This window comes from Dendrobium catenatum, unplaced genomic scaffold, assembly GCF_001605985.2.
Source record: "Dendrobium catenatum unplaced genomic scaffold, ASM160598v2 fragScaff_scaffold_847, whole genome shotgun sequence".
NCBI classification, from domain to species: Eukaryota; Viridiplantae; Streptophyta; class Magnoliopsida; order Asparagales; family Orchidaceae; genus Dendrobium; species Dendrobium catenatum.
Genome location: NW_021319309.1, coordinates 936,420 through 957,964, shown reverse-complemented (window position 1 = coordinate 957,964; position 21,545 = coordinate 936,420). Strand labels below are relative to the sequence as shown.

Below are 21,545 nucleotides of genomic sequence, written 5' to 3'. Positions count from 1 at the left end.
AAGTACCCTCGAGCGAGGGGAAAACAAACTGTCTTTTTAAATAGGTACCCTCGAAGATCCCCATGCACGCCTTTATTGTGCGTGGTGGGAATGAAAATCAAGGCCATGACGTCTAAGGACACATACCATACATGCCTTTATTGCGCATGGTTGGAATGCCCAGTTTCTTGTAGTTTCCCCTAAATGGGGGAGACGTCGGGAGGCTGCCAAAATTTCGGCTAAACACGATATCGTACTTGGACTTATTGAACTCAAAAGGACAACAGTGGACTCAGACTTGTGAACTTTGATGCAAAAAATCCACATCTAAATGAATTCAAACTTAAATAAATCACAAGAATTTGAATTGAACAAAGACTCAAACTTGAACTTGAATTTGAACTTAACATACAAGTTGACCATATGGAACTATACTCAGAACTTGAATCAAGTGAACTTAAAATGGAAAAGGACATAACTTGAACAACAAGAGATTCGACGAACGAAAGAGGCTCATTTTGAGCCTGAACTTTATTTGAACATGTTTTTGGACTTGAACTTGTGCTTTGAGCTCGAACATGATTTAATCTCAAAAGATCACAGGTAACTTGGACATACAATTGAACTCAAGCAAGGAACTTGAAAATGACACAGAAGAGCTCAAATGAGCATAAATAGATCATCTTGAATGATAACAGTGGAATTGTCATGCCAAATTTGGATCAAATAACAAGGACTATGAATCAAATGACAATAGCTTAAATTTACAAATCGGGGAAGAAGTTTGGAGCATAAACTTGATTTGAACTTGAAGAACAATCAACAAAGGTACGAACTGAAATAATCTCTAATGAAGACTGAGAAGTGACTACTTCAATCAAAGTGCAAATGAAAGATGATATCAAACTTATCGTATGCATTGAACCTTCTTTGAAGACATGGAATTTGCAAGTAGAACCCAACATCGCAGGCAATAAAAATAAGGGGAATACTCATGAGTGAAGCATGAGGGTGATCCTATTTGCAAGTGATCATCAACAAGGATCAAGGACATGTGATTTACTTCCAAGCATTGATCAATGAAAAAATCAAAGAGAATGCAACAATACAAGTATAGATGATCATACAAATTTTCCAACAAATGATGATGAAGACTCATGCAATCAAATGCCACTAGAAAGGTTTGACATGCAATGAACATAACAAGGTGACACATTTGGATGCATTCGAGTGAATATCTACATACGAGCAAAATACTAGTTCATCAGTGCAAACAAGTGAAAATCAAATACAAAAGCATTGCAAGACCACTTGAATGAGTAAGGCATCATGGTGAATAAAGCTCCAAGTATGATCACCCACATGAAGTGGCCAACAACAATCAGGAACGAGGTGTGATTTAATTATGTATAGATCACAAAGAACCTTAGCAGCGATTTGGTTCTTTAAGATGTGTTTAAGAAAGCTATCCACAAGCAAAATACATAAGAGCTACAACAAATGCAGGCTTCTATGAACAAAAGCAGGAGATTCGTTAGTGCACTATGATTCACTTACAGAAAGTAATAAATAGTACACGATAGTCTACCTGTACAAAGCAACAAACAATTTAATTCAAATAAATCCATCAACGCACTTGAAGCAAAATCCATCCACCCTCCGCAACAGTTTGCCGAGGTGGACAAATCTGAAAATTACTTCAGCTCACAAAGAGGCTAATGCATAGTCGAAAATATCACTAGGATTCATTCTCAAACAATCTCTTGCCAATAAGGATGTGGTACGCGTCCTCTAACTGGCGGTTTCGCCTCCAAATGGCACCGCAGGATAAACGGCTATGACCCGGGACTCTCTGAATTGAGTGTTTTTGCTGCCAAATGTCACCACGAAATACCGATTATGGCTAGAGCCAATGCGTTCCTTAGTGGCATCTAATCCTTGAGATATGAATTAATAGGATATGATCGATAGGGTACAAAGCTCACTGTTAGCTAAGGTGGATCCAAATTTGTCCCCTTAGACAAACATTCACCCCATGTCTACAAGGTCCCCTTGGACGAAGCAACCCATGACTGCCGACAAGGATCCTTCTATCAGGGTGGTCGACTACCTCCTCTGACTAAGTAAACCAGGGACCACGATGGCCCGGGACGACGGAACCATGAGATTTTGATCGGGTCCATCATCCATTCCCCCACCATCCGCTTCAAGTGCAAGATGGTGAAAATTTCTATTTTAAATATCAAATCCTTCAAACTTCCAATTCTCGAATCTATGCTAGATAACACGTATTCTCTACGTATCTGATTGACGACTAGCCTTAATCGAAAGTTCTCTCTCGTTATCGGGAGGGGTAATTAACTATAGGGGCTTGCGCCTATAGGAAATCAGAACTCAGATCATAAAGTCCTCGCAAAATGAGGGCGAAATCTCTTGGTAGTGTCTTATCTACAAATCCATCTGCCTTCCAAAATTTACCCCGGAACTAAATCCGTTAAAACTCCCCCCAAAGAAAAAGCAACAGCGGGTTGAGTCCGGGGCCGTATTTTCGGAGCCCACAGTAGGGTTTGAAAATTAGTGGTCTATGTTGAAAAATCTGGGAAATCATTGACAAATAAGTTCAAACTAACGTTTATTTATTTGATTATTGTGGCATTAATTTTCTGTCAGCAAATTGGAAGCTTGAGCTTGTAATTCCTTACTTATCAATAGCTCTTTGATATGTTCTTTGAAAATCTACTTTACTCTCCATCATCATAAATTTATTTGCAGAAATACATGTCTTGGAATATTTTAGTCTTTAAATTATTATTTGGAAGCAATTTTATGAAGAAAAGTAGGCTTTCTCATGGGGTACGATTGCCTGATTCTCAACGGTTGGTCACACCTTAGGCTTCTTAGGCTTCCGTTCATGGAGAGTGGGATGCTGAAAATCAGCTATTTCTCATTTAGTCACTTCAATTACAATGAATAATAGTTTTTACTGAGTAGAAATGACAACCATTGCATCTGATTATGTTAGTCAATTTAATAATTTTTGAAGTTTCATCTTATTCCATGTCCCAAAACTTGTTAAATGAGATTTTATCTTTGCACTTCGGGCAATGATTGAGGCAATGTGGTTATAACCAAGTCGTCTCTTTTGCTGTTCAAACTTTATGCCCATTAATTTTCCTCCATTTGTTCTTGTCATGTGAAAATTATTCAACTTCAGATTCTTTTCGGTTCTGGTATTGGATATTTTGATGGAATTCTTACTTATATATGTAATTCAATACTATGTTCTTGTCTTGTAAAAGTGGTCAACTGTGAGGTTCTGTCCAATTTATAGGTGGTTCGTGTTATTGAAGATGAAGCAAGATTTTATTCGGTTTCTTAGATAGTATTTTTTTTTTGTCTTTTATAATGACATTATTATAGTTTTTCTTACAGCACCTCTATATTTATTGACGTCGGTGGCTTTTATTTTTTGGTTGGCAGGTCTTGTCTCACTGTTGTATCTGAATCTTAGTCGGTGTTGTTTATCTGATGAGGGATGTCGGAATTTTTCTGGTCAGTTGATTCCTCTGCTCGTTATTGGTATTGTCATCAATTGAGATCTTAGATCATTGTAGTTTTATCCTTAGTTTACTAACGAACACTACTTGTAATTCATACACTTCTACTTTATTGAGAAAGATGATCAAAATTGTTCACGTTTAGATATAAAAGCTGAGCATCATAATTGTCTGCTGGAATAGTAGATTCCATAAGAGCTGAGCCAGGATTCATTTTATCTTTCTTGCCCTGTTGGGTGCATACAATGCAAGATTAAGTAGCTTTTTAACATGCTTGGCATGCTTTACCAGTATTATCTTGATCTTTTCAGTCTTATGGTTAATTTACTTGTGCTCGAAATATTATGTGACGAGGTCTTAAACAGATAAAATAGTTTGAATTACTTTGAGTAAGATTAAGGCATGGATTCTTTTGAGCTGTGATCACTTAAAAAATTTGTAGTAATGTGTCATTTTGATTTGGAGAATATGTGCCTAGGGTTCGTCATTGAAAATTTAAATAAGATCAACACCTTTAATTAAAATTTGCACTAAATGTAAAGACATCTTAAATGATCCGTGTACTAAATTTCATGTCATAAGTAAGACATTATCCAATGTAATTATAGAAGTCGTCATGGGCAATCAATGTATCCGTTAAGAAAATTTTGTTTCATTTGCTTGGTAAAAATTTATTTGAATGTCTAAAATCTTTTAATCCAGAAGTTTGAATAATGTTGAAAATGGTAGAAGTGTTGATCTAATTTTTGAATGTCTAACGTACAAATGCATATGTTTTGGTACACAGACACACGAACAAACCCACCCCCAGCACATATAAACTCTGCTTGTACACACATGCGCATGCATACACACACATATAAACTTGATTTGTGTCATAATTGCTACATTAGTCTTGATTATGTAGAGTTTCTTTGCTGTTTGTGTCTAATTCCAAGCAAGCTTGGTAAATAGTTTAACTTTAAAATATTGAAGGGAGAGGTACATATGGAGGGGCAGAGAGAGGGTGAGGAGGGGAAAGAAGAATGGCAAAAGGAAACGTTTGGTTCAATCCAACAACCTTGTACTAATTAAATGATTAACAGTTTATGCATGTTTCTGAGGATTTCTTTTTTTAAATTCTTGAGCTTACTCAGAAATTTTTGTTTTATAGATCTAGTGAAACTCAAAGTCCTGAACTTGGCTTTCAACAACATTACTGATGCATGTTTGATGCATATAAAAGGTATGCTTCTTCGTTGTTGTTATTATTATTTTTATCCTGATTGCTTACTCATCAATGCTTGGCTATGAAAGAGGTAATTATTGAGATATCTGGTGATATGAACACACATTCTAAACCATTCTGAAATCATGGAAAATAATGGACTACTAAGCAAACTTAAATGTTCATTTATGATGCCAGGCATGCAGTGCACCAAATCCACACATTTGCAACGGTAATATTACTAAAATTAAAAGCAGAAGAAAAAAGTTTACTAAAAATAACTTCTTGTTACAAATGCCCATACATGAACATAAAAGGATAATACAAAACGATGATAATGAGTAGAATATTGTTAATTATGAGTATATAAAATAGTAATAAAAATATATCTTTCTAACAGACCTTTCATTATATATATATATATATATTTAAAGTTTATAATGAATAGTTGAGCACCTTAAGTTGTTGTCTTAGGCAACTAGATTTTCTTAAAACACGCACTAAAATGTTGTGATGCGGGGGATCAAACCAATGCATTTTTTGCAGTTATGGATTATGCTGCAAGTAGGAAGCAAAAATATTAGTAGTATACAAATAAAAGGAAAATTGCTTGTAAATTGTAATGTTAGCCTACTTTTCGCTAAGTTGGAACCACTCCTTGTGTCTTTCATCTTACTAAGATCATACCTCAATTTGAATCAAATAGGATGATCTCAAGAACCAACCCTAATATGTTCAAAATATCTAAACTAGCAGTTAGAGAGATATTTATGGTAAACCAAGCTAAAGAAATTGATTGAATATACTGCTTGATATATGCTTCTGATCAGTAAACATGCTAACCATGTTACTAGGGGAACTGTACTAGGGGAACTGCTCTATTTTGACTTCAACATATAAAGCGCACCCAAAGAGCCGTTACCATATTTTAGATAAGAAAAAACACCTAGCAGAGAACCAACTATTCACCTATGAGACCCATATAAGCATAAAAATATCTTGGAAAAAGCCATTTTAATTTGCAAAACAACTACTAAAAGTTTGTCCAAACTACTGTCCATAGTGGAAAAAGGCTGATAAGTATTACCGAAGGACAAAAAGTAACCCCCTGAAGCCAAACAATAGCCTTAGCCAACAAATAGTCCTCCAATCGCTATAAAATAGAGCCTTGTAATACCACAAAATCAACTAATTAATTATAGAAAAAATGCAGTAGATAACGGATGAGAAGTGTTCCAGAGAAAATTAACCCCTGGTAAATGTTATCCATTAGCACTTAGTGAGGGAACAAAGGGTAAGCTCAAAAGTGTATCAAATATGCCTAATGTAATGAATCCCACTCATATCTCACCAATAAGATTATCACACAATTTTGATTGAATAAAAGTTCTTGTTTCTTTGAGTTTACAACCTTCATTGGCCTACCAGTCAACAACATAATTGCATTCACAAGGTATTTATATCATTTTATTTTGATATTTTAAAATTAAAAGCTTAATTTGGCAATATATATTTTAATACTCTTAGCTGACAAATTTATCTGTATTGAAAATAACAATGATTTTTAGAGCATTCGTCTCAATTCATATATTTATGAAACCATTAAGAGTGCATAATTCCCTGTCATATTGAAGTGCAGCAATTTCAACATAAACGAAAATTGATGTCCAAGATAATATTGGGAATTAGTAATAGTATTGCTATCTTAGTTTCTTACGAAGATCCCATAAGCAGACTATCCTCGATGAAGCATAGTATAATCATCCTCTTTTATTTTACTAATTTTAGTACTCTAAATGGAGGTTTAGTCTAATAAATAATAGCAGTATTGGAGGTTTTCAAGGGATCTTAAGGTTTTTTTTAAAGGGATCTTAACGTTAAGAATGCATATACAAAATCTTTAGAGGTGTCAATTCGGGTCAACGGTTTGAACCCGACTTGACCCAACCGTAAACGAGTTGACTCTAACCTGACCCGGTTTTGCAAACGGGTCAGGTTTGTCAACCCGGATCCGAGCCGTGCTGGTTATCGGGTTGACCCGACTCGACCTGACTTGCAAGGCTTCAAGCGCAATTCGAGCGAGGGTGGAGCTTGCCTGCGAGGCTTTGAGCATGCTTAGCGCGGTTCAACGTGAGAACTAGGACAAGTCGGCGAGGCCGATGACTGGGCGACCGGTGCGGCTCCACTGCTTCGCGGTTCGACGCAAGCGCTTGGGCGACTAGGTGAAACTGCGGAGTGCCGCGGTTCGACGTGAGGGCTAGGGGCCTAGGGCGACATGGCGAGGCTGGTAACGCAAATGCCAGTTGGCACTTAGCATCCAGGTCAATCCCGGGTCAATTTCGGGTTACCGAGTTGACCCGAACCCCCTAACCCAAGTTTTTCGGTTCGGGTTGTTGGGTCGTGTCAATAATTGACACTCCTAAAAATCTTCCATATTTCAGTTTCTTAAAGTTTTCAATCTTAAAATTATGAAAACTTATAAGAAGAAAGAACCAAATTTTGTTTGATTATTCTCCAAATTATTATTTTATTATTAAAAAAAAGCATGTTGTATTTCCAATCATTCCTTTCTAATTAAATATGCCAATGGTCAATAAATACTAGCATGCAATGACAATTTTTAGATGCCTCACCTTAACCGAATTCTTAAAGGATCTCTAAACATAAACGAAGACATTTATGGAGTGAACATGTGGGAGATTAAAATTAAATGTAAAGGTTTAAGAATTTATAAATAGCCTTGACACTAGGATTGTCGTGTAAAACATAATTGATTGATTTTTATCAAAGCAAAGATAATACTTAAGGTCCTAGTAACCCCCATACTTATAATTATGAAGTCCACTATGATGGAATTGGGTAGCAACAACCTCTCACACAAGAACAAATTTTATAAAGGGGGATGCAAGGATCCCACAATGAATTCTCTCTTGAAGAACGATACAATTCAAATTGAATTTTGTGTTAGTAGACTAGTAGTGTCTTTAGAAGAGTCGAGAATAGGGATCTTAGAGGTCATTGAGTGCTTCTCCTCTAGAAGGATATATAATCTATTCATCAGGACGTCCTTAGCCTTGGGCCTTGGCCTTCAAATATCGATGATTTGAGAACAAAGAGTTGATAGTACTATTACCAAATCAATGGTCTTCCCCAAAATAAATTTCAACAATACCAGTAGACCATAAGATGAACTCATCCCACTCGTATTTGATTGAACAAAGTTTCCTTTAAATTGGTAAATCTACCTTGCAATAGCCCACATCAAAGGTGTAATTATCACCAGTATATTTGGATTTTGTAAACTCCATAAATTGTCAATATATTTGAGCTTCAACCATTGTTTGAATGAGAAGTTTTTATAAATACGAAGGAGGTTCTTAAAACAAAGACCTCTTCAAAGGTAAGATAGTACAAGACATCTAGTTTTGGTCTAATGAATTTTCCTCATTTTGTCATTTCTACTCTTATGAAATATGTTCTTCTATAATTTATTAAAAAAATGTGATGAAAGGGTTGATAACTTGTGCTATATAGAGCATGCATTGAATTTTTTAGGTGTTTGATTTTTCCACCAAGATATACCTATCTTTGGTTCCATTCATTTAATGTAAGGTGGATTTTGTTAAAAAATTTATCAAAGATAAGATTTCTTCTTGCGTTATAAGAGAGAGACTCTTAGCATTTATCAAAGGAAGTTATTTCCTAGAAAAGTGAGTCTATGCAACCATTTTCATCTAGAATGCTCTCTTGCAAGTGGGAGGAGTGATTATTTTTGGGTGTTTGCCCATCTAGGAAGTTTTGATCTCATATCTAAATAAGCTCCAATCTAATATCAAGGTAAATTTGATTACAACAAGGTGATCTTCCTCTCAAGAGAAGTTATTCTTGATTTTTCTCGTGAAGGTGGTGCTTTTTCAGGGATTTCAATGTTTTCGTTAGAGAATGGATGGCCAAATTTATCATAGTCGTGTTCATAAGGATGATTAGTGTGTTTGTAATGCGGACAGGTTGGGAAGGTGCAAACTGTTTTTTGACTCACTAGTATGTCCTTTTCATCCATGATTCCCTTTACCACCCCTTGAACTACTGACCAAAGTATATTGGTAAGGAGTACTAGGTTGGGGAGTAGAGAGTTTTGTGACGTAAAGAACTTGAGAGAGAAAGTGAATGAGAGCAATTACAATATTAGGAATTGTGGAGTCAGCCGTGCAGAGAATGAGAAGGTTGCAAGCTGCATATAAATTTGGCGAAGAGGAATTTGTTGTTCTCTTTCTTCCAAATAGTGTATCAATGTTGAACGGATGTTATTGAAGTAATTCATCCCAATTTCTTGTCAAATGTTTTATTGATTTGTGCCATTTTTTGAAGATAAACTTTTGGGAATAGAGAGCAATAGGGTTTGGATGCTGGTGTAGGCGTGATATGATGAATATGGATACGGTTGCTAGGTTAGTTGTAGGTGGGGTATTGCTGCTAGGGCTTCGACTAGTTTACAAGGTTTGTTATATGTGTGAAAAAGGACCAATTCCAGCTAGGAATCAAGTGGTATAACATGTAGGGGATGTAGGCTGTAGGTTTCTGTTAGACCGGTTCTCTGTGAACCGGTCCAGAACCAGCGGCATAACCAGCTGCTGGTTTATAGGAGGCGGAGACCTCCGCCTCCTTTAAACCGAAATGCTTAATATGTGCGGGCCCCACTTCTCCAAAGGATTCGAATGTTCAAACAGAGTGGGGAGATTGGTTTTGGGAGGGAAATTAAATTAGGAAATATCTTGTATTAAAGGGGATGAGGGAATTAGGGAGTTTTTCATGTTATGTTTGATTGCAATTAGGGTTTTCTTGGAGGCTTGGGATCTAGAACGAATTCTAGAGATTGGGAGAGTGCGATCCTCCTCTCGAATTGAGGATCTTTGTATCTTGCAAGTTTTCTTTCATCTACTAGTAAAGTACAAGTGTTTGGGCGCGTTTTTCTCCATTTTTCTCTCAGGTTTTCTCTGTTTTGGTCCAGAATTTACTGTTTTTCTGCTGTGAACAGCAGAAATTATCGTGATTTGCTTCATACTTTGATTAGGAACTACTTGAAATCAAGTATTTCCTATCAGTTTCTGGGAACTGGAAAAGGAGAGGGGAGAGGAGGGCTGAAGGGGAGGGTAAAACACTAACATTGTGATAGGAAGTGGATGCACTTTTCACAAAAATCAGCGGATGAAACATGGAAAATTGGGAAGAAGAATGCCCAAAATAATTTTTATTGAAAAAACTATAAAGAGAAATGCAAGATACAATCGAATCTTAAATTGGAGAGAAAGATCTGACTCTCCCAAATCCCTAGTTGTCGGCTAGAGCTGAATAACCTACAAATAAACTAAATTGAGCAAACTTCCAAAACATCCTCTGAAATCACCCCATAGTTAGCCTTAAATAGGCTCTCATAATTCTCTCCCAAATCAGCCCCCTTTCTCTAAATAAATTCCTTTCAGATTTGAATTCAAATTTGATCTCTTTCCCTACGTAATTCTCTCCCAATCGTAATTAAAAATTTTCCTAAACAATTTCCCTTTGATTAAGAACATTCCTAAATAGTTCCCTCTTGTTCAAGAAACTTTCTAATTCCCTCCCAATCAAATTGGCCGGTCCATCAATACTCTCATCCCAAAGTGCCATCTTGTCCTTAAGGGGGAATGAAGAAACTGCTGTTGAAGTACTTGACTAATAGCACTAGATTAAAAAATGTATTGTCATTAGGTCGAATGATCCATGTCTCCAGCATCTCCCTGATCAATCTCTCAATCTCATCCTCTTGGAGTTGGGGAGAATGGTACGGACGAACACTGATATGTGAGACTCCGTCCTTCCAAATTATAGCATGCTTGTGTTCTCGCGGAGGAAGCAATCCTTAACTGGTTGGAACACATCTCAATATTCCTGTAGGAGTGGCTGAACCTTGTCTGGTGCTTCTGTCTTCTCCCCATCTTCTTTTCCTTCCAAACTCTGCGGCTCCACCAAAAATCTTACTGCACCATTTCCCCTCATTAGAAGTGGTTCCAAAGATTGGCACCTCCTCTTCTTCCCTAAATTTTTTTACCTCATGATTCTCCCTGATCATCCCTATATTAGGGTTTCTCCCATTTTCTTATCGGGTCAACGATGCTCTCACCTCCGATGTTGTTAGTTTAGTTTTTCCCTCAAGCAGCTTCTTTATCATCTCCTCCATGATGGAAAATTTTTCATCGATCTTCTCATGGATGGCTAAAAATTGCTTTTCGAAACCTGAAATCTTTTCTACAAAATCAGATTTTGATTGTCTCATCGTCCTTTTCAATACTTCTACCTTTCTTCCTGCCATAGGTACCCGGAGCTAGGCTATGATATCAATTTGTTAGGAAGTGGATGCATTTTTTACAAGAATCAGCTGATGAAACACGAAAAATTGTGGAAAAAAACACCCCAAAATAATTTTTATTGAAAGAACTATAAAGAGAAATGCAAGATACAATTGGATCTTCAGGTGGAGAAGAAGATCCGGCTCTCCTAAATCCCTAGTTGCCTGCTAGAGCCCAAATAACCTAAGAATAAACTAAATTTAGTAAACTCCCATAACATCCACTGAAATCACCCCATAGTTAGCCTTAAATAGGCTTCCATAATTCCCTCCCAAATGAGCCCCCTTTCTCTAAATAAATCCCTCTCAGATTTGAATTCAAATTAGATTTATTTCCCTTATTAATTCCCTTCCATAACACTGCCGTTGCCAGGTCCCAAGTCCTGGATGAGAAAAGTGGAGGGTTGCGTTAGGTAGTCGACAGCCATCTTGTATTAAAGGGGATGAGGGAATTAGGGAGTTTTTCATGTTATGTTTGATTGCAATTAGGGTTTTCTTGGAGGCTTGGGCTCTAGAACGAATTCTAGAGATTGGGAGAGTGCGATCCTCCTCTCGAATTGAGGATCTTTGTATCTTGCAAGTTTTCTTTCATCTACTAGTAAAGTACAAGTGTTTGGGCGAGTTTTTCTCCATTTTTCTCTCAGGTTTTCTCTGTTTTGGTCCAGAATTTACTGTTTTTCTGCTGTGAACAGCAGAAATTATCGTGATTTGCTTCATACTTTGATTAGGAACTACTTGAAATCAAGTATTTCCTATCAGTTTCTGGGAACTGGAAAAGGAGAGGGGAGAGGAGGGCTGAAGGGGAGGGTAAAACACTAACATTGTGATAGGAAGTTGATGCACTTTTCACAAAAATCAGCGGATGAAACATGGAAAATTGGGAAGAAGAATGCCCAAAATAATTTTTATTGAAAAAACTATAAAGAGAAATGCAAGATACAATCGAATCTTAAATTGGAGAGAAAGATCCGACTCTCCCAAATCCTTAGTTGTCGGCTAGAGCTGAATAACCTAAAAATAAACTAAAATCAGCAAACTTCCAAAACATCCTCTGAAATCACCCCGTTGTTAGCCTTAAATAGGCTCCCATAATACTCTCCTAAATCAGCCCCCTTTCTCTAAATAAATCCCTTTCAGATTTGAATTCAAATTTGATCTCTTTCCCTACGTAATTCTCTCCCAATCGTAATTAAAATTTTTCCTAAACAATTCCCCTTTGATTAAGAACATTCCTAAATAGTTCCCTCTTGTTCAAGAAACTTTCTAATTCCCTCCCAATCAAATTGGCCGGTCCATCAATACTCTCATCCCAAAGTGCCATCTTGTCCTTAAGGGGGAATGAAGAAATTGCTGTTGAAGTACTTGACTAATAGCACTAGATTAAAAAATGGATTGTCATTAGGTCGAATGATCCATGTCTCCAGCATCTCCCTGATCAATCTCTCAATCTCATCCTCTTGGAGTTGGGGAGAATCGTACGGACGAACACTGATATGTGAGACTCTGTCCTTCCAAATTATAGCATGCTCGTGTTCTCGCGGAGGAAGCAATCCTTAACTGGTTGGAACACATCTCAATATTCTTGTAGGAGTGGCTGAACCTTGTCTGGTGCTTCTATCTTCTCCCCATCTTCTTTTCCTTCCAAACTCTGCGACTCCACCAAAAATCTTACTGCACCATTTCCCCTCATTAGAAGTGGTTCCAAAGATTGGCATCTCCTCTTCTTCCCTAAAAATTTTTACCTCATGATTCTCCCTCATCATCCCTATATTAGGGTTTCTCCCATTTTCTTATCGGGTCAACGATGCTCTCACCTTCGATGTTGTTAGTTTAGTTTTTCCCTCAAACAGCTTCTTTATCATCTCCTCCATGATGGCAAATTTCTCATCGATCTTCTCATGGATGACTAAAAATTGCTTTTCGAAACCTGAAATCTTTTCTATAAAATCAGATTTTGATTGTCTCATCGTCCTTTTCAATACTTCTACCTTTCTTCCCGCCATAGGTACCCGGATCTAGGCTCTGATATCAATTTGTTAGGAAGTGGATGATTTAATTACAAGAATCAGCTGATGAAACACGAAAAATTGGGGAAAAAAACACCCCAAAATAATTTTTATTGAAATAACTATAAAGAGAAATGCAAGATACAATTGGATCTTCAGGTGGAGAAGAAGATCCGGCTCTCCTAGATCCCTAGTTGCCGGCTAGAGCCCAAATAACCTAAGAATAAACTAAATTTAGTAAACTCCCAAAACATCCACTGAAATCACCCCATAGTTAGCCTTAAATAGGCTCCCATAATTCCCTCCCAAATGAGCCCCCTTTCCCTAAATAAATCCCTCTCAGATTTGAATTCAAATTAGATTTATTTCCCTTATTAATTCCCTTCCAATTGTAATTAAAATTTTCCTAAAAAATGCCTCCTTAATTCCTCTTCATTTTCCCTAAAGAATTCCCTAAAGAATTTCTTTTTCTGCATTAGGTGGAAATTGTAATCCAGCAAAGAAGGAGATAATAAGGATGAGAATATTCTCAGTAATGAGGATATAAGATAGTAGTAAAAAATTATCATTCTAATCTAGTACTTACCATCACGTCCTATTCTTAGTTTCTTTTGAAAAATTGGATTGCTGACGGAAACCTTAGTACTTAGATATAAATAGTTTATTTTCTAAAACTTAGATTCTAAGTTTATAAATTAGTTATAAAAAGTTTCTGAAAATATTCTTCCTAAGATCCACATTAGTTTCTTAGTTGAAAGAAAGAAACAAGTGTTGCTCGTTTGAGCGTCAAACTTGAATATTATGCCCTTATAGATATGGTGGGGGTGTTACTTGGGACTTTGATTGCTGCTCGCAGATATGGGTATTGTTCATGATGCTATCCCTCACTATTTCATTTTTGAGAGTCACAATGTGAATGTAATTGCTCAAATTAATATTTAAAATGAGCGCACAAAGCACATCGAGATTGATTGTGACTTCATTTGTGGTGAGATTGCTTTATTTTGTCTTTAATATATTGCTTTTGAAGGGCAACCAACTAATAGCTTTATCAAATCTTGTTCTCAAGGATGATTTCAAGTACTATATTACCAAGCTCAAGTTGATATCTTCTATCTCCTTAAGTTTGCAGGGAAGCGTTATTATACATATATAACCACATATATTAACAGCCTTAATATTCATTATTGAGTGTATTTTTCTGTATATATATATATTCATTTCTTTTTATCTAAATTGGTTTTTGTCATGCATATGTTGTACGTTACACAATGGAGTATAAATCAACTTCCTTCATTTATCTGCCTAAACAGAGATTGAAGTGTTGTTCGAGTTTGTACTTTGTGCTTGTGTTTTTTGTGGCATTCTTGATATGATCGCTTGTTCTTCATAGACTACTTTTATTTTCTTATATTGCAGATCTTATTAATTTGGAGAGCCTGAACTTGGATTCATGCAAGATTGGGGATGAAGGTCTATTAAATTTAAAGGGTATAAATTATAGAACTTGGATTTTATTACGTTAACTCATTTTTTTTGTTTTCTTCTCTTTTAAGTTTCTATTATAAACTAATATGGTTTTATCTGATCTTCATGACACCTATGCCTATGGGTTTCCATCGTAAAATTTCATATGCAATTATCATTTGCTAATTGAGTGTTCTTGTTATATTTCGATCTCATGCTTTAAGTGGATGGGGAAGAAATGAAGAACCAATCGTTTTCTTTTGAAATACTGTATAACAAGTTCATTGCTCTTTTGTTTTCTACTCTTAAGTTTCCATTATAAACTAATATGGTTTTATCTGATTTATGACAGCTATGACTGCATTTCCATTGTAAAATTCCACACGCAATTATCATTTGCTAACTGTTTATGCTTCTTATATTTCGGATCTCATGCTTTAAGCTGATGAAGAAGAACCAACCTGTGGTATTTTAGTTGAAATATGTTATGAGTTTGAACATTAACAAAGATTTGCATATAACACTAACTTCAAACTACAATGGTAAGCCGAGGTGGTAATTTAATGATTTTGTTTTTAATTTTGTTGCTCTTAGTCCAATGTAATCAATTTATGAAATAATTGTGTTGCTAGCCAACTTAATTTTGCTCATAAGCCTCTTAAAGAAACGTGCTCACTTTATTTCAGGGCTCCTGCAATTGAAAAGCTTGGAGCTATCAGACACAGAAGTTGGTAGCATTGGGCTTCGGCACCTTTCTGGTTAGCTTTCATACTCGTGAATAAGTTAAAGAAACTTAGTTATGTTCTTTTGTTTATCCAGATCGGAAGATCCGATTGTTTCATGACAACTCATTTGCTTGCTTTTTTCTAATGCTTTGCTTATGTTAATGATATAGATTTATGTCCTTGCTTTTATGATATAAACTGTTTTTGAGAACCATGGTTTTGTGAAGTTCTTAAAATAATTTTGAGGACCAAGTCATTTGAGTAAACTATTTGTTGCTTTAACTGCCACGTGATATTCATCTTTATATTAGTGGAATCTCGATTCCCAATGATCTGGTAACATCATATGTTTAGAAGGATACTCCTAAATCATTTAGAACGTTCATATTGGTTTTAATTTCATTTGGGTAACTTATCTAATGAAGTGGTACCATCATTCAAAACAATGTATTAGTCTAAATGATACAATACACATGAAATTAGATGAATGTTTAGCACTCTGTGTAGTTGTCGTTTTATTGTGTTCTAGAACACCCTACTTATGGGGTGAGAGTATTAGTTGGGTTTTTTATTTAGGAATGTGGCTTTGAAAGATTCTTACGATGCTGTAGTAGAGGACTGTCCTTGGTAATGTATTCTATGGTCGCAGTGATCAATGAAAGGTATATTGAGTGTATTTATCACACATTTTTCAGTAAAGAATGGGGATCTAGATAAGGTTTATTTTAATTATTAAGGTCAAGATTTTCCAAAGGAGCAAGGTCCTATGGCTAATTTTATTATGGGCATGTTCGAGAAGACTCTTGTTAAGGAGTCAATGTTGGGCATATTCAAGACTACTCTTGGTAAGGAATCAATGTTTGTGTTCAAATCAAGTCAATGTTGGGCATATAGAGGATGAAGGTAGTTGGGCGTCCTAGAACCGAGGAGGATAGGATTAAAGGCATTGAAACAAGCACAAAAGGAGGGTTTTCAGCTTCAACCACTGGAGGTACATGTCCAAAGCTTGATGTATGGTTCCATGCGGCATTACCTTACTAGGAGAAATGGATGTAGGAAAGGACTAACCAACCTAGCGGGGGATGACCCCAATCAAAATCTTATGGTTCCTTTATTTTGGGTCATTAGTGCCATTGTCTGCTTTGTTATATGGCGACTTAAGAATACTTGTTAGCAATCAATGTGTTATCTCATCTAAGAGGATCTCACAAACCTAGGGTGTGGACATAGTCTTGACTAATAGATGGGATTTACACTCCGCTATCATGTGAGGGAGAAGCTTAGATTAGATTTATAGAATTGAATGGTGGTACATACCAAGGCTGATAAGGTTACCTAGGCACTAAGCTAATGGATATGAAGAAGGGTGTCATCTCTATGTGGCAACATCGAAACCTATTGTGAGACTTATAGCTTGATTGCATGTGATTAAGAAGTCTAGAAATCACCTCAGTGTGGTAGAGAGGATACAAAAGATTTGAGCAGTATGAAAGACAGAACTTGCAGCTTGATCATATATGATCAAGAGGCCAAACTATCATATCAGTGTTATAGAGAAGATAGGAAGTAATAAAGATTTGAATATCTCCTCAATGTGTTAGAGAAGATATGCAGCATATGAAAGATGGAACTTATAGCTCGATCTTATGGGATTGAATGTAAAGATGTCTAACATGGGTATTAGAACCTTGTTGCGTGTGATCAAGAAAGCTTGAATATTTTTTCAATGTGGTTGAGATAACACAAGATATGAAAGATGATGTTTGTAGGTTAATTGTATATATATTTTCTTAATGTGATAGAAAAGATATGAAAGATGTAAGTGATGAGTACGTTAGCAAGAGATTTTGACGCGTGTATCAGAGGAGGCATCAAAGATCGACGGCCACGATCAGGAGCCTTTATTTTTGATGCATTTTATGTATTGTTTATTTTATATTTCTATTCTTTCTATTTTACCCCTATGGGTAATTAGCTTGATGTTGTAGCCTGGAGGGCACTTTAGTTCTTTTCTTTTGTCATATTGAGGCCTATATATAATGGCCCCTCTATTATATTTGGGATGATGATTGATGAATAAAAATTCTAGCTTTTGTCTTCTTTAATGTTGTGAGCTTTGATAGAATAAAGAGAGCCCTTGGTGAGGGTGATTGCAATATTCGTCAGTCTTCAGAAGAGTCCAAGGCTCGCAACTTACCTCTACCTTCTTTCCCTACTTCCACTGCCGTCCATCCTTCATAATCCATCCAAAACGCCGGCCTTGCCCTTTTCCCCTCCCCTTTCCCGAACCTTCCACAATCGGCCCCTTCCCCACCCACCTACCGCCGGTCTCCCCTTTACTGCCATCCCAACCAAGCCATAGCCGTTGGCCTCCCAAGGCCATCCTAGCCACTGACCAAGTAGTCCCCACAAAGCCTGACTTCAAATTCAATTTCCCTCTTAATCACCTTCCTAAAATAGCCTATTATTGATTAGGAAAGTTTCTTATTTGAATTCAAATAAATATTTGAATTTCAAACTCTTTCCTCATTGATAAATCTAATTTAAGAAATCCCCTTAATTAAATCAAATCTTGATTAGGGTTAGCCATCGGAACCACAAGTGAAGTGTTTGTTTGCATCTCAAAGAGTCTTCTTAACATCTCCTCCACCCTTCTAAATCGATTTTCCATATATGAAATTTTTTTCTCCCCATGTAGAGAACTTCTCCAAGCCGGTTTTAAATTGCTCCATTTCGCCATCCAACTCCTCCATCTTCTTTGTTGTCGTTAATTAGATCTTGGCTCCAATTGCAAAACAGCCAAGATATCTTATTTTTTCCACACAAAAAAGCGCTCTGATACCAATTTGATAGGAAACACTTGAAGATCTCAAGTATTTCCTATCAATCTTTGAAAAACAGCTAGAATTCTCCACAAAATTCCACACAAAAAAGGAAAACAATAGATAATTTGTAATATTTGATGGAATGGAAACGAAAAATACCAAGATACAATTGATCCTCTATTCGAGAGGATGATCTTTCTCTCCCAAATCTCTAGACACCGCTAGAGCCCAAAGAAAAACCTAAATCTAGGAGATCTCAAATTTAAGTCAAATTCAAGATGCCCTAACCCGAGGAAAACAAAGTATTTAATGCATACAAATCAAAATGAAATTCCTAAACAGTCCCTACATTCAAATTTTCCTCTTAATTCCCCTTAAAAACTTTCCTATTCGGCTCGCAACGCTTGCGGCTCGCGCGGCATCCGCAGGAGGCGGAAATTGTTTTGCCCGTAAGCCGGTCCCGCCAGGACCGGTCCAGTGGACCAACTGGACCGGTCTAACAGATTACTTTTGTCAAGTAAGACTACCTTGTTTAAGTTGCTGGCGGAGTACTAAAGGGCTAGTATTAGTGGGCAAGAATAATTTGAGTATCATGGTTAGGTATCTTTGGACGATTTGCCTTAATCAGCACTTTCTTATTAAGATCTCAATCACTTCTTGAGTGACTTGTAAATGATGACTCCCGCTGGACAACTTATCACAAATGACTTAGCTAAATGATTCAGTTCTCTTAGATGGGTCGACACAAGTAACTTGGCCCAACTAATTAATGATTTAGCCCTGCTAGCTAAATTGACTTGATCAACTTGCCAAACTTGTTATGGGTAATATAGTACTCTTATTGCTAGCTGATGATTGCTACATGCGGGCATAAAACTGGCACTCACGCTTCTATCTTATCTCCATTTATTACAAATCTATGGAAATATTCTTGTCTCCATTCACTGCAAATTTATGGCAATACTCGATGCGTTGATTGTTATCATTTACTGGAAAATGGTTGTGCACCACCTTATTTTTTATGCAGATTGCAAACGTATCTATTTTTTTCACTTGAAAAGTCATGGCTAGGAAAAATGTGAGTTAAGGCTTCATGAGTTTGCACTTTACATCTTGACTTACTTCACTGTACTTCCTGATGGAAAGAATGCAAAAACTTGATTTAGGTCCATAGTTGGAGCCAAAACACTACTTGTGTTCAAAATATTAGTTTAAAAAAATACTCCATTGAATGGGAGAGGATGAGCTCTGCTTGCTCCATTTATCTATCAAATCTTATTCATGAAAAAGAAGGATGAATGAACCGTGCATAAGCTTAGGTTTAACTACGGTATGGGATTCATCAATTTGAATTCTTTGATAGAAGTATACATGTTTCTATCAATTATTGGACCTCTAATTCATTTGATTATATTATGTACAAGTATGATTTTTTGGTTTCTTCCAACTAATATACAGAACGGACCATTTTTCTCTTTTGCAGTTATTATTTCAAACAAAACATCCTTTTCTCTAAGTTTAACTTCAGATATGTTTTTTCCCGTACAGGTTTATGCAATCTAGAAAGTATAAATCTGTCGTTTACTATGGTGACTGATGGTGGCTTGAGAAAGTTATCGGGGTTGACATCAATTAAATCACTGAATCTTGATTCTCGCCAAATAACCGATGTTGGCTTGTCAGCTCTTACAAGTAAGTCATTTTAAATGGTGCTTGTCAATTAAAAATCTGTTCTGAAGTTTATTTTATTCAATTTAAATAATTTGCACATTCATGCTGGCATGTCCTGGTTAATTGCTGTGTATTTGGGATCTATCTTCTATGTAATTTGCTTCATGGGAAGCGCACTGCCATGTGCTTTTATTGGTGTTCCAACGAAAACTGTTTTGAGTTCTCTGTGCTATACTTCCTTTGCATAGAACCTAAATCTAGTTACAATTAATAGATGAATGTGTAATAGTTCCATTTTTCATTTTGTTATCATGGTTGTAAAACAAACTTGCAGGGATCGATATCTGTAAATACTATGAACATTCAAGTGTATTATTATGTACTAAGTCATTACTTTCATGCTAATTACATTGTTGCGAGGAGGAATAACGCTTCACTATCAAGTTGAATTAAGCTGCACTATGATGAATTTTGTGTTTGGGATTATCTTTTGGATGCCTAATCAAGTGATTGTTGTGGCAATGGCTAATACTATGAACAAGCCATTGGACTGGAAGTTCAAGTTACATCTTTTCAAGGATTTGATTATTAATAATTAGATACTACTACTACGACAACAAGCATTTATCGGGTTGGCTGTAAGAATCCTTTTCTTTATTGTCCTATTAAGAGTCAAATTCTCATTTAAATATAATAAAAAAATGATTTCTAATACTATCTAACCAAGTCTTTTTAGATCTACCTCTACTTCATGATTCTAGTGTTTAAATGAGGCTAAGTTGGGATGATTAAACCTTCAATTGACTTAATGCATATTTGACCATTAAAATTCTGATTTCATCACATAGAATATGGATTTGAGATGTTCTCATGCAATTAAATGATTTTAGATAACATGACCCAAGTTATTAGACCATGCCCATGCTGATGTTGCTCATGTATGCCATTGTTAATACATGCACCCATTGGTGCTTTTGCGCCATGTTGAGCCCAGTGGATCCCATGAGGCCACGCTTGTCCGGCTGGTGCCAATGCGGGCATAAAGAGTATTTTTACTATGGAATAGTGTCAGCTCAAAATCAGGTTGAACTTGCATATGTTGGATCAAAAAAGCTCTTGGATTGATTTTATTTGATTTCTAGCTGGTTCAAATTCAAATTGAGATGGCTCGAAATTATTTATTTTTCATCTTTTTTATTTTTAAAAATTATATATATATATATATACACACACACACACACACACATACCTATGTCATTATTAAATTTAAAAAAAAAGTACATACTATTTATATTTCAAGCTGAATTCAAGCAGGCTAGATTTAACCCCAACTCAAAATTGTCTGAAAGATTAGATTGAGCTAAAAATTGGGCTATTGGCTCCATTTGTTTGACTAGATCTGAGCGAAAAATGATTTAATCTTCAAGTGCTCATCACTCTTTGAACTAAAATTTTAGCTGCATTTTGTCCTTTATGGTCATCTGTTACACATTTGAGCTATCAAATTAAATGAAGTTTTGGGTGAATAATTTGTGCTCTGAAGTTGTGCTAACCGAAGTATCTAAAGCACGCCAAAATTTAAGTATATATGTTCTGACTTGATGTTACGGAATCCCAAGTCTTCCTACAACTTGCTACAATTTATTGGATGAACTACTCTAATTTCTAAAACATTACCTTATTATAAAGCATCGATCTAATTCTTTTTCTGAAAGCGTGGAACTAG

The 21,545-nt window shown here is 36.1% G+C and overlaps 1 protein-coding gene across 5 annotated transcripts in view; it reads left to right on the top strand.

The window, feature by feature from the left end:
• LOC110104009 (F-box/LRR-repeat protein 14) overlaps positions 1 to 21,545 on the top strand; it is a 44,732-nt gene that overhangs the window by 21,615 nt on the left and 1,572 nt on the right. For all 5 annotated transcript variants that reach the window (XM_020832936.2, XM_020832937.2, XM_028696821.1 and 2 more), the window contains exons 9-13: positions 3,460 to 3,531; positions 4,690 to 4,761; positions 14,551 to 14,622; positions 15,285 to 15,356; positions 19,697 to 19,840. In XM_020832936.2, coding sequence (XP_020688595.1) covers positions 3,460 to 3,531; positions 4,690 to 4,761; positions 14,551 to 14,622; positions 15,285 to 15,356; positions 19,697 to 19,840 — 432 coding nt within the window. The remainder of the gene's footprint in view (positions 1 to 3,459; positions 3,532 to 4,689; positions 4,762 to 14,550; positions 14,623 to 15,284; positions 15,357 to 19,696; positions 19,841 to 21,545) is intronic.